Source organism: Drosophila montana, unplaced genomic scaffold (assembly GCF_035044405.1).
Source record: "Drosophila montana isolate Dmon_TW-CO22-7 unplaced genomic scaffold, ASM3504440v1 contig_3833_1, whole genome shotgun sequence".
NCBI classification, from domain to species: Eukaryota; Metazoa; Arthropoda; class Insecta; order Diptera; family Drosophilidae; genus Drosophila; species Drosophila montana.
In genome coordinates this window covers 1,307,261-1,323,859 of record NW_026998704.1, presented here as the reverse complement: position 1 = coordinate 1,323,859, position 16,599 = coordinate 1,307,261, and the positions used below count along the sequence as shown (strand labels likewise).

Sequence of the window (16,599 nt, the reverse complement as noted above, 5' to 3'; positions counted from 1 at the left end):
ACTTATTTAGTATCTTATCTGGGCAAACCAACCATTAACTTGCAATTCAGCGACAGATTCGCTGCTGCCAGCCTCATTGCTGGCCGTACACTTGTAAACACCACGATGGAACGCACTCAGCGAATCGATATTCAGCATGCTCGTTCGCTGATTCCAGCGCACCAAGCTAAAACCGTTCTCGCCATCAATGATGGGCGCTGAGTTCAGGGACCAGCGTATATCCAAAGGTGAATCCCCCTTGGGCACCACACAAGTCGCACTGGCGATGTCGCCCACGTCGGCCGCCGCCTCGCCAAAACTAAAGGGCAGCACTTGCGGTGGCACTTGAAGGGGTTTAATTGGTGTTAGTTCAGAAATCAAACAAATGAAACAACATAAAAAAAAATAATCAAAATGTATATGAACTAAGTGCATTATGATCCTAATAAGTCCCACGACATGTTCCGCACAAACCATTCACATGTAACTCAGCGCTATATTCGGCGCTGCCCGCCTTGTTTGTGGCTATGCATTTGTAGATTCCTCGATGTCGAGCCTCCAGTGCGTCAATGCTCAGCGAGCTGGTGCGTGGATTCAGACGCGACAAGGTGAACCCGTGCTCGCCCGTTATAATGGGCGCAGAGTTCAGGGTCCAGCGCATTTCCATGGGCAAATCGCCCTTCGGTACCATACAAAATATACCAGCTATTTCGCCGGTGTTGGCGGGCTCGATGCCAAAGTCAAATGGTTGTATTTGTGGTGGCACTTTTTTGATGGGGGGGTAGGGACAACAAAAGAGGTGAGTATCAAATAAAAAAAACAGCCAATAATTAACTATAACTTAAATCAAATTCTATCAACATGACGAACCATTCACTTCTAGTATGGCAACATATTCAGCATAGCCAGCCGAGTTGTTGGCTATGCATTTATAACTTCCCCGATGGGCGGCCTCCAAGGAGTCCACGTTCAGCGAACTGGTGCGCTTGTTGAGTCGCACTATGGTGAACCCGAGCTCACCATTGACTATCAGAGCCGAATTCAAAGTCCAGTATATATCCAGGGGCAAGTCGCCCTTAGGCACCACACAGGTAACACTGGCCACCTCACCGCGATTTAGTGGCTCGTCCCCAAAGGAAAACGAACTTATCTGTGGTGCAACTGAGTTTAAAAAAAATTCGTCTAGGTTAACCCTATTCAGCACACACGCTCAGTACCACCGAATAAACCAGAGTATTGTTAATAAGTAGGAAAGCAATAGAAGCAGGCGGCTAGGAGAGAAGAACACTTTGAAGCTATTGAACTATTGAACGACCCACCATTAACTTGCAAATCGGCGGCATATATGGCCCGACCCGCCTGATTCTGGGCGATGCAGCTATAGGCCCCACGATGCTTGGCCTCGAGTGTATCCACACTGAGATAACTGGTACGACTGTTTAGCTGCATGACAGTAAAGCCATCCTGTCCCGATTCAATGGTCTCATTATTCAGACTCCAATATATTTTCAACGGCAAGTCTCCCTTTAGCACGACACAATTAATGCTCAAAACATCACCCATGTTGAAGACCTCACTGCCAAAGCTAAAGGGCAGGACATGGGGTGGCACTGTGTGAATGTAATGTAATGTATCAAATTATAAAAGAAGAACTTAAAAGGGTTAACTAATTTATAAAGCTAGGACCAGGTATCAGTTATAAGATCACAATTGGCTGCCATATACCATTGACTTTCAGTTCGGATGTGGTATAGCTAGATCCTGCCACATTCTCGGCTATGCACTTGAATATGCCCCGATGGTACTGCTCAACGGCGGCTATATTTAGGACACTTGTCTTTGGTGATAGCTTCAGTATGGTAATGCCCTCCTCGCCGTTGATAATGGGTCGCGAGTTGAGTGTCCATTTGATGGTTATGGGCACATCGCCCTTTTGCACCATGCACTGAACGCCAGCATTTTCGCCGGTGTTTACGGGATCATCGCCGAACGAGAAGGGTGCAATTGAGGGTGGCACTGACAAATAAATAATACCGGATCGGGTTGGGTGACAGAAATGAACATAAGGTAAAGGATAAACTGGAGCTACTACTGCAAGCAGAACTAAAGCTTAACCATTGACTGCCAGCAACGCGGATTGCCTGGTTTCTCCAGCAATGTTGGTGGCCACACAGGAGTAGTTGCCCGCGTGGCGAGCGCGAACTGATTCAATGCTCAGCACGCTGATGCGCTGGCTGGTGCGGGTGACAACAACGCCATCGTTGGTGAAGACCCGCCCGCCGTTCTTGGTCCAAGCAATGTCTAGTGGCAGATCGCCCTTGTTGACTGTGCAGTAGGCCGAGACCATGTCCAATTCATTGATGCTCTCCTCCCCAAAGGCAAAGGGCATCACTTGGGGCAGAACTGTACGGTTGGGTGGGTGGTATTTTTGATCAAGTAAAAGCAAACAAAAGCAAGAAGAAAGAAGAATTTAAGCAACATGTGACTGAAGGATTAACCATTGACCGCCAGCATGGCCGATTGCCTGGTGGCCCCAGCGTTGTTCGTGGCCACGCAGGAGTAGTTGCCCGCGTGACGAGCTCGCACGGATTCGATGCTAAGGACACTCAGTCGCTGGCTGTTTCTGTTGACCAGCAGGCCATCGTTGGTATAGAGGCGTCCTCCGTTCTTCGTCCAATATATATCCACGGGCAGGTCGCCCTTGTTGACAGTACACGAAACAGATACCATGTCCAGCTCGTTGATGCTTTCATCGCCAAAGTCAAAAGGCACTATCTGAGGCAAAACTGGGTGGGTTTTGGGAAAACAAAATCAAAGTAAATGAAACGCTAAAGCTGCTGAAAGTGAACAAGCGAACTAATAAAGCTGTTAACCATTGACGGCCAGGATGGCCCAATGTCTGCTCTCGCCCGCATTGTTGGTGGCCACGCAGGAGTAGTTGCCCGCGTGGCGAGCTCTAACGGATTCAATGCTCAGGACGCTCATGCGTGTACTGGTTTTGGTGACCACAATGCCATCGTTGGTATAGACACGACCGCCGTTCTTGGTCCAAGCCACATCGATGGGCAGATCGCCCTTGTTGACTGTGCAGGAGGCGGACACCATGTCCAGCTCATTGACGCTCTCCTCACCGAACTCAAAGGGCACTATCTGGGGCAGTACTTGGATTGGTTGGAGGGTTTAACAAATTATAACGTTAGACTACTCGTAACAATCGGTCTAGAAGAATGCACAACTACTAAGCGGATCGAGAGAGAGAGTGGAAGAGAGTGAGAAGCATCACCATTGACACGCAGCTCTGCCGTGTGATAGACAATGCCGGCAGCATTGCGGGCTACGCAGGTGTAGTTGGCCCTGTGGCGGGCATGGACCGACTCAATGCTCAGCATGCTAATGCGCTGCGTCGTCTTGGTAATCAATATGCCGTCGTTTGACATGAGACGCGCCACGCCGAGCTTCGGTTCCGGTGCTGTAGTCCAATACACCTCGAGCGGTGTGTCGCCCTTGTTGACCGTGCAGGTGGCCGACACCATATCGTTCATATTGATGGCCTCCTCGGCAAAGTCAAAGGGAACTATCTGTGGCGGCACTATGGTTGGACGGATAATTTATTGAAGCGAAAAGAGCGACCAGCGTTGCAGGGTTTCGTGATGCTGAAAATTCAACCCGCCCAGGAGAGATAAGCTGGCGCGCAACTTCCTTGAGAGAAGCTGGCGCAGTAATCAAAACGCTTAACTTACCCATGACTTGCACCTCCAGTGAACCACGAGCCGAGTAACCCTCCTGATTCTTTGCCACACACGTGTAAGTTGCCTGATCCGAATTGCGCTCCACGTTCTCAATAATAAGTGTGCCATTGGGGAAGACCTTCTGCTTGCGATTGATGGGCAGCGGGCGATTATCTAAGCAAATATGAGTTTTAGCAACCGATATATATTGAAATCGCCATCTCATCACTTACCGCGCTCCCAGACAATGGAATCGATGGGGTAACCCGCCACGGGGCATGTGACTATTAGGGTCTCGCCGGCAACAATTGCCTTCTTCTCCATCTGACGAATGTAGGGTAAGCCGTAGACATTTAGTTTGGCGGAATGCTCAGCCACGCCCACTTTGGATTTGGCAATGCACTTGTAGAGGCCACCATCGTTGGCATGGACGGAGGTTATGTTCAAATAGGAGACCACATCGCCGTTTACAGTGACATATTGGCCGACTTGATATCTGTCGTTGTTGGCAATCTTCTTGCCATCCAATTCCCAGGAGATCTCGGGTGTGGGGTTGCCACCGGCAACACATTTTAGGAATACACTTGGACCCGGCTCCATGGTCTCCTCTTGGAAGGCCTGACGGATGACGGGCGGATCGAAACGGCCACCAAGTTTTAGCTCGGCGCTAGCCTCTGCGGATTCCTGATCGTTGCGCACAAAGCATTGGTACATGCCCTTGTCCTCCTTCTTAACCGATTCGATGCGCAGAACTGGCTCACTGTGTCCAATGGGCTTGCCGTCCTTTATCCAGCTAACGGTCTTAATCGGGTTGCCGGTGTACTGGCAGGTGAACACGGCGGGACGTCCAAAGTCAATAGTTTGCGTGGGGGGATCGATTTTAGCCGAGAGCGGCGCGGTCACGGTCAGAACAGTCTCAACGCTTTCGCCGCCCACCGAGTTATTGACAACACACAAATATTTGCCCGAATCCTCGACAACGGCGTCCTTGATGATGAGTGTGCCCGAAACCTGCTTGACGCGATCATTCAGCACCACGGCCTGTTTACGGGTGGTTCCTTCAATGAATTTGTACCATCTGAAAAGAGAGGCACATATTAGTGGACGCGATTCAAGCACTTCAAGTTGGCAGCGGGAGAGCGGGCACAAAACGAGCAAACGTCACACAGAGTGTTAGCTTACAACCCTCACAGATTGGAGCTTGAGCTGGAATACTTACTTTGAATTTGGGCTCTGTCAAATATACCGAAAATACTTACCCTAGCTGTGAGTTGTGCACGGAACGTTTGCTTATTCTGTGCGCCACTTTAGGGATCGGGGGAAAAGTTCCTAACAGAAACGCCCTACGAAAAATCATCTACCTATAAATGGGCACTGGATAGCCCTGCCCCGGACAATGGCCTACAAATGTTTCACTCAAGGGAATCTCATTGATTTCTATGCTCTTGATAGCAATGCGCGGCTTAACATGACCAATGGGCTCTGTAAAGTTGACAAGTCAAAAATTTTACTGTATGCTCAAACGCGAAATCTGTATAAACTGCCTGAACGATGTCTAAAAGTTTAGAATAGAGTGATGAGTACCTAAATGCGGGCATGGGATATGCTTGCCCCTGGCATAGTATGGAAAAGCTGTGATCCCTTTTCCGAGTTAGCTCCTGCAAACGATCACCCGACATAGTGGGCGCTACGCTGCCAATGGGCTCTGAAATAAATCCGATTATCGAGTCTTACCACATAAAACTGCCTGAATATCGCTGAGACTGTACAAATATTACCTAAATGCCGGTGTTGGATAGGATTGACCTAGGCACAAAATGGCCAAATCGTTGGTAGCTGCTATTGTTATTTCCTGTAAACGACCACCGGAAATCTTAGGTGCCACACTGCCCACAGGTTCTGTAAAGCATCATTGACAGCCGATCAGGATTATGGAATACCTTTTGAAAACTGCCCGATTGTTGATTTATTGTAAAACTAACCGTATGATGGGTACGGGAAACGCTTGAGCCTGACAGAGCAAGGCAAAGCTAGTCGAGATCTCCTTGACAAATGTAAAGCTTTTCGACTCGCCCGAGAAACTGGGTACCCTTGCCCCAATGGGCTCTACAAGAGAAAATAAAAAGTTTATGGCCAACAAGATAATATTGTAAAACTGGCTGAACTGGTTGATGAATATTTAGAGCTATGTTATGGCTACCTTATCAGGGGCACAGGATACGCCTGAGCCTGACAAAGAACTGCGAAACTTTGCCCATATTGCCGCACAAATGTATAGCTTTTCATATCGGTTGCAAAAGTCGGGCCTTTGGCGCTGACAGGTTCTAAAAATACACGGCCAAAATAAAAAATTATTTCCGGAATGCGATTCAAACAGAAAGGGGATTAATCGAAAACTGTCTTAACTTTTACCTAATAAACGGCACAGGATATGCCTGAGCCTGGCAGAGCAAGACAATGTCGCTTGAGCTGGGACCGAGCAAACTGGAGATTTTTGAAGCGCTAGCAAATGTTGGCGCCTTCGCACCGACAGGTTCTGGAAATTGCGAAATTTAATCTGTCAGGACTTGTGCAAAAAAAATGAACTATTGAAAACTGCCTGATAGTTTCGAGAAGTGCTAAATAAAGGGACTAGTACCTCATTGCAGGCACAGGATACGCTTGAGCCTGACAAAGCAGCGCAAAGCTTTGACCCACGCCTCGGGTATATGAGAACGAATTGGAATCAGTTGAAAAGGTCGGCGCTCTGGCCTCAATGGGTTCTGTAAAGGGCATTGATAAACATAAATAGACTCTAAATAGAACACGAAAACTGCCTGAATTATTTTAAAGCAAAAATAGACTCAAGTCTACCTCATGGCGGGTACTGGAAATGCCTGCGCCTGACACAGCATAGCAAAACTTTGACCCACGGCGCGTGCATAAGAAAAAGAGTTGTAGTCCGTCGAAAAGGTGGGAGCCCTGGAGCCTATGGGTTCTGTAATGTCATGTTATGATAAATATTTTGTTCCTCAAATAGCACATAAAACTGCCTGATAGTAAGGATAACTCGTTAAACTTGCCTAATGATGGGCACGGGAAATGCTTGTGCCTGGCACAATAGAGCGAAACTAGCATTAATGGAACGCTCAAATATGCTGCCCTTGGAGTCGCTCGAAAAAGTGGGTGCCTTTGCGCCGACAGGCTCTAAAATAAAAGTAATCAATGCCATAATTAAGGTGTTCCCATAGAGCCAATAGAGCCAGTTGACAAGCGTTGGTCCAAGCCCCCGACAAAGACAACAGTTTACTAAAGAGTTCCCTGTCCAATTACCTAAACACTGGCACCGGGTATGCCTGGCCTTCACAGGTCAAGGCCAAGCTGTTGTGCTGGGGAGCATGTATGGTAAATGTTGAGGCAACGCTAGGAAAACTGGGCGCCTTGAAGCCAACAGGTTCTTGAGATACAACAGACAACGCGTTATTATTTGTTAGGAATAAGAAGAACTGAACTAACTGACTGAATGTTTGATGGTGGGTACTACGATCGGATTACCTAAAAACAGGCACTGGAAATGCCTGAGCCTGGCAGAGCATCGCAAAGCTGAAACCCAATGGAACATGCTGCTGGAATGTCTGCACGCCCGCGGGCACAGCCGGCGCCTTTGAACCAATGGGCTCTAAGAAAATAAGAGGTTATCATTTTAAAGTTACGCAAGAAACCGTTTAAACTATATCATCTTTTAATGCAGAACTTTAGGCAATCGCCAATAACTACTTTTGACATTTAGTTACCACATGAGATAGTATAAGCGGGGCTTACGAAAACTGCCTCATTGAATGGGAAGCCTGCGACCTTTAACCGTTGCACCTCAGTCAAAAAGAAAATGTAAAATTGTAGCCAAGTATTGCCAACAGGTGTTGTAAGACACTAAGAGCAAGCTCCAGTTGTATAAAAAGTCAGACAAAAGCCACACGCAAGCAGCAAAAATAATGCATTTGCCAACTTTAGACACTAAAAAAAACTTCAACTTTGACCTCCTATGTATGTACGTGCACTTTGCACGTGACCTGTTGACACAGAGGACACAAAAGGCGCTGAACTTTTCAAACATAAACTCGAAAAGTAATAGAAGAAGAGGGAAAGCCGGCAACAACAGACGCGCACAATGCATATTTAATTGGGGTCAATGTTAAGCTTAAGGTTAACGAAATGCCGACAACAATAACAACAGCTAGGCGCCCCGTTGGGGCATGCGCACCTTGTGCATGTGTGTGGCAACAGGTGGGCGGGCAAGAGCCGAGCCAAAGACAACAAGCGAAAGTTGACCCAGAAACGTGCGTTCATTCAATAAACCGGTGTGCGAGCGAGACGCATGCAGTCCACACAATCCATACAAACAAACGGCGCGCGCATGTAGGGGTAATTGTTTGGGAAATTTCGTGTGGATCACGAGCATGCGCACTGGCAAAGAGAGCATGAGAGAGCGCACACAAGTCGCATCAGCTGTTGTTTACAAACAGTCACGCACACAAGCGCAAAGCCATCGACACACACAAATGTGTGGGGGAGGGGGGCGGCAGCTGCATTTGATTGCCTTTTGCGGCGCGTTTCTATGAATACGCCCGCTGCCACCGGCTTCGGTTTGTTTATTTAGCTTACTTTTTATGAGTGTGTGTGCGCCTATTTGACTGGTTGGCGCGCACATTTTATGAATGAACCAGCGTTTGGCCCCTCGCTCGGGGTTAAAGTTCACACGCCTCATGTATAAATAAAGGCACGCATTGTGCACCGATTGCGTTGCGGCTTTCTGACTAACCTGCTAATAGGAACAGGAAATGCCTGCGCCGGGCACAACAGCACGATATCTATGCCGCGCTGCCGCTCGATCCCAGACCATTTCGTGTCAATGGAGAGAGTGGGACCCTTGGCCGAAACGGGTTCTGTGTGGGAACAGGAATTTAGGAACTATCTAGCAGAAGCCTTTGAATGTTAATATAGGGCATACAAGACGATTATTTTACCCAAAGCTTGGCGCTGGATAACCCTGAGCTGGGCAAAGCAGCGATATATCTGTGCCCATGTGCAGCTCAAAGGGTTTACTCATTATCGAAGGTATTCGCGGCGCCGTGCTTGAAACTGGCTCTGCAAAATAAATTAAATTAACTGACTGAAATCCCTCGCAATTGCTATTTCTCAGTTGTTTTTTTTTTTTATATTCTTTAACTATTCTAACCTGAATGCGGGCACTGGATAAGCTTGAGCGGGACAAAAAAGCGCCAAATTGGTGGACAGCATGCGTTCGATCCAAGAGCGTTTGATGTCGTTGGAGAGCAGAGTGGGTGCCTTACCGCCCACGGGCTCTAAATAGTCAACAGAAATCTTGTACAACGCCAAAAAACTTCAACCTAACTGAATGTTGGGTACCGGACAGTTTCGGCTTACCGAAAACTAGGCGCTGGATAACCCTGTGCTGGACAAAGCAATGAAATCGAATAGTTCTGATGCAGTTCGAGAGGTTTCTGGACCAGGGCTGGTGTTCTAGGGGCTGTACTTGAAATGGGTTCTGTGAATTGTTCGAGAAAAATAATAAAATACAAATAATTTCTGGCCTGATGTTGGTTTAGAATAACACCCTTTAAGCCCCTCACTTATATATTAACGCACCTAAAACTAGGAGCTGGATAACCTTGCGCGGGACAAAGAATTGCAGTGGCAGAATGGAATTGAACAGTGTTGGGCTTATACGTCAGCGCATTTATCTTTGGCGGGCTGCTGGCAATGGGCTCTGGAAAATGGCAACGAAATTTTATAGTCAATTGGAGAAAACCTGGCCTAAGCTTAATGTAAAGCCTAAATGTTGGTGAATAGAGCTGGACAAATAAAAAAAGCTTACCGAAAACTAGGCGCGGGATAGCCCTGCGCTGGGCACAATATGGAAATGCTGGAGTGGCCAGCCACAATCAAGGGACGTGACTGTAGGGGCGGCACTTTGGGGGCAGTGCTCGAGACAGGCTCTGAAAAATTGCATCAAACTAAACATAGAGCTAAAATAAACCACCTGAACCACCTGAAATGTTGGGCACTAGAGCTTGAGCTTTTACCTATAAACTGGTACTGGATAACCTTGAGCAGGGCACAGTAAGGACAAGTTGCTTGAGCTGGCGTAAGTTTTCATATCAAATTTGGCCAGGGAAACAACTTTGGGCACAGCGCTGCTAACGGGCTCTAAAGGAAAAAAATCATTTACATTTAAGAAACACCAAAGGAAAAACTGAATTCTGCCTGATTAGTTATAGAAGGGTACTTTAAATGTAACCTTACCGAAAGGCAGGCACTGGATAGCCCTGTGCTGGGCAAACTATGGCCACTGTATCTTGCACAGAAACATATTCCAGATTGTTTTTTTGTATCAGGGCGACCCGAGGAGCTGCGCCGCTAATGGGTTCTGAAAGTTATAGGGGAATGTTTGATTGGACAACTACAAAGGTGTTACAGGGCTTAGTCGAAAACTGTCTGAATGCCTACTGAAGTTGGTTTCGGTTGAGTTTTACCTAAAAAATGGCACTGGATAGGCCTGGGCGGGACAGAGCAAAGTAAAGCTGCCTGTTTGAGAAACATCCACATTGCGAGTCTTATCGCCTGAGGTTAGCCGTGGACCCACAGTGCCTACAGGCTCTAAAGATATCAAATTGAAATTTAAGCATTAAAACTGAAAGGTAAACGTCTTAAGTGCTAAAACTGCCTGAGCTTTGCAATAGCTATGGATTTACCTAAAAAATGGCATTGGATAAGCCTGGCCAGGACAAAAGAGCGTAAAACTGCCGCCTAAATGAGCCTCGGCGTTTTTTAGACGATTTTCAACACTGATTTTAGGCGCTACGCTGCCAACGGGTTCTAAGAAAACATAAGCATTAAGCTGGTTATCGTCAATAATTTAAATAGAGAAACTGCGTGAATGTTATAGAGATAAAGAAGCCACAACAGGAATTTACCTAAAGGCCGGCACTGGATATGATTGTGCTGGGCAAAAGAGCGTAAACGTAGAGCCGAGTTGAGCTGCCGCATCTTTGAGACGTTCACCAACACTTATTTTGGGCCCAACAGAGCCAACGGGTTCTATTAAAATCAGTTTATGTATTCTGATAAATGCTTAAAATAAACAACTCCTACGTACTAAATGAAAACTGCTTTTGTTTCAGGCTTGGGCACCCTCTTACCTATAGGCTGGCACTGGATAGGACTGTGCTGGACAAAAGATGCTCAGATCTCCCTTCAAGGGCACCTCTGCATCTTTGCGTCGCTCCCCGATGCTAATTTTGGGCGGCACGCTGCCAACGGGCTCTTAAATTGAACAACTTATTAAAGTTAATCAACAACAATACAGGATCAAGTTACGAACTTTGAAAACTGCTTAAATGGGTTCGGCAAGGGCCATAGAAATTTGTAGTAAAGTTTTTGGGGCGGGTGCGGCAACAATTTCGGGGCTCAACCCATCACAACTATTGCGTGTCATTGTTTGACCAGCCCGTTATGAATGGGCTTAATCATGCGACTCTGAGAGGGGGGATGGGAGCTGAAGGCTTATGGCTAATTACAATTTGTAGCCAATGATGCTTGAAGACTTTGCCATGCCTGAGCTATAATTGGAGAACTTTGGACGCACAATTACCTATAGAAGGGCACTGGATAGGCCTGCGCGGGACAAAAGATGGCAACGGTTTGGCCCAATCGAATGCTGTCGCGTGTCAGACCATCTTGCTTGTTGACACGTGGTGCCACGCTGCCCACAGGCTCTGCAGGATGAGGCACAAGTTAAAAGCGACTAAATACAAAGAGTATCTCTTATCAACTAGAACTGCAAGGCAAAGGATACTCGACTCGATTTACCTATAGGCTGGCACAGGATACGATTGGGCGGGACATTGTATGGCTATGGCCTGTGTGCTGCTTATGCGATCATGGTTGAACTCATCCTTGCGATTTACCCGAGGCGCAACACTGCCTATCGGCTCTGTAAAGGATATTGACTTTACTTAAATATACCCTACAGCTACATAACAGCCTGAATGCAAATGGGGGATATGCGACAGAAGACTGGCTTTGGGCCTTACCTAAAGGCTGGCATGGGATAGGACTGTGCCGGACATAACAGAGCCATGGATTTGTTGGATTTGGCAAGAAATATGCCCAATTTATCTTTGATTTCTACTTTGGGCGCTACGCTGCCCACAGGCTCTGCAAAGATAAGTCATTACGGCATTAATATAAACTACTCCCAAATCTGAAGCTGCCTTAATATTGGGCTGGTTTAAACTCATGATTCTTAAAGGCAATGCATTACCTAAAGGCGGGCATTGGATATGACTGCGCGGGACAGAGCAAGGCTAACGAGTTTTCAGAACTGGCTAAAAATATGCCAGCTTTATCCTTAATTTCTACTTTGGGCGCGACTGAGCCAACTGGTTCTGCAAATATTCAAAAGAAACATTTTCCTCTGTTCAGAATATCCTAAAGATCCTACTGACTGCATTGGCTCAAAGGTACTCGACTATGCATTACCTAAACGCCGGCATTGGGTAAGCCTGAGCTGGGCACACCAAACTTAAGGAGTTACTCGATCTAATGATGGCTATTTTGACTTTATCATTAATATCGACTTTCGGTGCAACAGAGCCAACGGGTTCTGAAAAGGAGAGTGGCAAGCACAATCCGCATTTGACAAATTTGATGGAATAATACTTGCTGCCTGAATGTTATTCTCACCTAAATGAGGGCATTGGATAGCCTTGAGCTGGACACAAAATACTTAGTGACACATTTAAGGCTTTTGAAGAGAACGTCAGCTTATCGTTCATGACTACCTTGGGTGCAACAGATCCCACAGGTTCTGTTGGGGGTTCAATTGGGACATAAGGTTAATAATATATTCTTGAGACTGCCTGTTGCTGGTTAAGAGCACCCTTACCTAAACGCTGGCATAGGATAGCCTTGCGCAGGACAAATTAAGCTCAGTTGAAGCCCAATATTTGCAAGAGATATTGCAACTTTATCTTTCAAATCAACTTTGGGCCCCACAGTGCCAATAGGCTCTGCAACAATAAAAGCAGCACGTGAATCGAGTGTACTATATATAGCTAAGGAGTACAACTGCCTGAATAGGATTAGGGCGTAATTAATTGTACCTAAAGGCTGGCATAGGATAGCCTTGAGCTTTGCAAAACAGATTCAAAGAAGTATTTGAACTTTTTATGGTGAAGTCCATTTTATCGTGCATGTCAACCTTAGGCGCCACACTCCCGACGGGTTCTGAAACAGTTTGATTGGACAAGCGACTTTAGTCGATCGAATTGGAGTATAGATAACTTTTAGAAAACTGCCCAAATATGCCTGTGAATCGTACCTGTACGCAGGCATGGGATACGACTGCGCGGGGCAAAGCAAATTTAAGGCTTGACCCGCAGGCTTATCAAGCCATGTTATACGATCCTTAACATCCACCTTCGGCGCCACACTACCAACAGGTTCTGCAAGCAATTTGGAAATCTTTAACTACTACAACGAATGCTCTAATGAAAACTGCATGAAAATTTGGATTGTGGCGAATCTTACCGGGCAGCGGGCGTTGGATACGACTGGGCTGGACAAAGTAAGCTCAGGGATATACCCTTAGGTTTATCAACCCACTTAATGCGATCATTAGCATCAACTTTGGGTGCAACACTGCCCACGGGCTCTGTAATATGCCAGAAACTTAACAAAATAGCCAGAAGGCTTCGGGGTAAACTGCCTGAATGCTGAGCGGGCCTTACCTAAAGGTTGGAACCGGATAGGATTGAGCTGGGCAAACTATGGCCAGACTGTGATTCAAAGCTGCACGAGCGTAGTTAATCTCATCTTTGATATCAACTTTAGGGGCTACGCTCCCGACGGGTTCTGTGAGCAGGAATGAATAGTTTGTAAATAGACCTCTATGGGAAATGTGGCCTGAACGTTGGGCTGAGCAAATTACCTAAATCTTGGCATGGGGTACGACTGGGCTGGGCAAATGATCGCCTTGGATAAGCCAAGCTGAGTTCGCGCGAATGTAAACTCATCCCGAGTATCGACTTTAGGTGCCACAGAGCCCACGGGTTCTACAATGGAAAATACATAAGTGCTTATGCTTAAATATCTAAATCTCAACTGTAGAACTGAATGTGGTCGAGGGGTTTTTCGAACTAACCTAACTAAGGGCACGGGATATGCCTGGCCAGGGCATTGCATGGAATAATCCTCAGACAACTTCACTTGCTGCACTTGAAACTTGTCGTGAAGACTTGTGATTTTCGGTGGCACAGACCCTATCGGTTCTATAAAAGAGTATATAATAATTACTAGTGAAATAATAAATTAAAAAGAAACTAACCGAACTATGGGTACAGGGTATGCTTGACCCGGACATTGCATAGAATAATCCTCACTCAACTTCACTTGAACAAACTGAAACTTGTCATGCAGATTCGTAATTTTGGGCGGCACCGAACCAATCGGTTCTAGTATAAGAAAATAAAATAAGATTATTTAACCAGCAGGCTAAACCCGAAATGTTGGTTAGGTCTCTTAGGCTTATGCTATGGAAAAGTAAACTAACCGAACTACAGGCACTGGATAAGCCTGGCCGGGACACTGCATAGCGAAATTGGATTCCAGCTTAACTTGCATCAATTGAAATTTGTCATTTATGTTATTGATTTTCGGTGGAACAGATCCAATGGGTTCTGAAATTGATTATTACACTTAAGCCTTGCTGTGGGAATGCAGATGCACATTTGAAAGCAGCCTGAAGTTGAGAAGGAATCGGATTACCTGTTGGTGGGTACCGGAAACGCCTGACCCGGGCACTGCATGGCATATTTAGAGCCCAAAAGTATTTCCATAGTGCGCACTCGCTCGAGCAGATTAAGTTTGGGTGGGACAGAGGCAACAGGCTCTAGCGGGAATAAAGACATACTTTTAGGCTTGGGTCTTGGCAACTACTTGAATGTTGAGTTGGATTGGGAAAACATACCTATATGCCGGTATGGGATATGATTGGGCAGGACACTTAAGACTCAAACTCCTGGCTACAAACGCGCGAGCATTGGCTACTTCGTCGTCTATGCTAACTTTGGGTGGAACGCTGCCAATTGGTTCTGAAAGCGACACAAAATGTTGACATGCCTTTAACTAGACCTTTCTAGCCCACGAAAGCTGCCTGAATGCTTACTGGCTCCGACAAAAGTCCTACCTATAGGCTGGTATGGGATACGATTGCGCAGGACACTTCAGGCTAAATCTGGCACCTTGCACGGTTCGCGTATTGGACAATTCATCAGCTATGCCAACCTTTGGCGGAACACTGCCTATCGGCTCTGTAAACATTGCAAATGTAACACAGTGTCTCAAATTATTTGAAAACTGCCTGCCTAGAAATGAGGAAATGGATCTAACAAAATAATCACTTTAATTATATTGTCTGCCCCTTGGTCAACCTGTCGTAAATTGGACTATTTGCGGAATTCCAAGCTCACAAAATGGCTTCAAGACATGCAGCACAATTTTAATGGGAGTACCTAAAGGCAGGCATGGGATATGATTGCGCCGGACAGAGCAGGGCAAATCCAGCCTGCTGGGCTATCTCGCGTGTCTGTAGTTTGTCCTGGACGTTTATTTTGGGCTTGACAGAGCCAACGGGTTCTACAATAAAAAATTTGAATTTCTTCGGTTCAGGACATGCAATAGAAAACTGTCTGCCGTTGGTCAGGCGAGGTAAAGACTTGTAGTTATTTTGCGACCCACCTAAAAGCGGGAGTTGGATAGGATTGTGCCAAGCAGAGCAGGGAATAACTATTGCCTAGTTCCACGTCTATAAACTGATGTTTGTCTTGGGCGTTGACTTTCGGACGCACACTGCCGACGGGTTCTAAAAAGCGTAGTTATCTTTAATATCAAAATTTGGGGACTAACTGAATGTTGGTCTGGCAAAGGGTTGTCGACTAGTCTTACTTGAAAACGGGCATTGGATATGATTGCACTGGACATTGTATGTTGAAACTGGTGCCGCCCTGAATTTGCATCATTCTGAAGCGTTCAAGAAAGTTCAATTTGGGTGCTACACTTCCAACTGGCTCTGAAATTCGAATGGGATAAAATGCCCGATAAAGGAAAATTTCCAATTTAAACTATAAAACAGCTGAGATGTTGGGCTAGTTCGCTAAGATTTTTATAGACAGCATTACCTATAAGCCGGCTGTGGATAGCCTTGAGCGGGACACAAGAGGCTCAGGCTATGCAAGTTCTTGACCTTAACATGTTTCAGATCATCCGCATTCGTTATTTTAGGACTAACACTACCAATGGGCTCTGTAATTGAGAAATGCAGCCCATTATAGAGGACTTATCAAAGTCTAGATCTTGAAAACTGCCCTAGTTCGCTTGGGGATAATCAGGGTGTCCATATTACCTATAGAATGGCTGTGGATATGCCTGAGCGGGACACAATAAGCTCAAGTCTAGAGCGCTCCTGCCCTTAATGTGTTTGTAATCTTCGCCTGTATTAATTTTAGGGCTAACACTGCCAACTGGCTCTGTAAATGTTTAAGCCAGGTTAAGGGAAATACGACAATAGAATAAAGAAAACTGCCTGAATTCGAAAATGGAATCTGGCTTACCTATAGAAAGGCACTGGAAAAGCCTGAGCGGGACAGAGCAAAGTAATGCTGTTAGAGAGCTGAACTTTGGTTGTGCGTGAATCATCGCCAGAGGTAAGCCTTGGACCGACGCTGCCAACAGGCTCTTTAGAAGAGCATTAAAAAAGGAATATGCCTTTAATTTACCGTATATGGTTGAGAATAAAGCCTTATGTTGGGATATAGAGCATTACCTAAAGAAA

The 16,599-nt window shown here is 46.2% G+C and overlaps 1 protein-coding gene across 2 annotated transcripts in view; it reads right to left on the bottom strand.

Moving 5' to 3' along the window:
* Dscam1 (Down syndrome cell adhesion molecule 1) overlaps nt 1-16,599 on the bottom strand; it is a 73,978-nt gene that overhangs the window by 25,610 nt on the left and 31,769 nt on the right. Inside the window, exons 8-11 of one of the 2 annotated variants that reach the window (XM_064696078.1) lie at nt 10,907-11,030; nt 3,941-4,785; nt 3,720-3,881; nt 33-323 (exon numbers count right to left, since the gene is read on the bottom strand). In XM_064696078.1, coding sequence (XP_064552148.1) covers nt 33-323; nt 3,720-3,881; nt 3,941-4,785; nt 10,907-11,030 — 1,422 coding nt within the window. Of the gene's footprint in view, nt 1-32; nt 324-3,719; nt 3,882-3,940; nt 4,786-10,906; nt 11,031-14,955; nt 15,128-16,599 lie in introns of those variants that run through there. The other variant, XM_064696079.1, reaches the window with a different exon arrangement.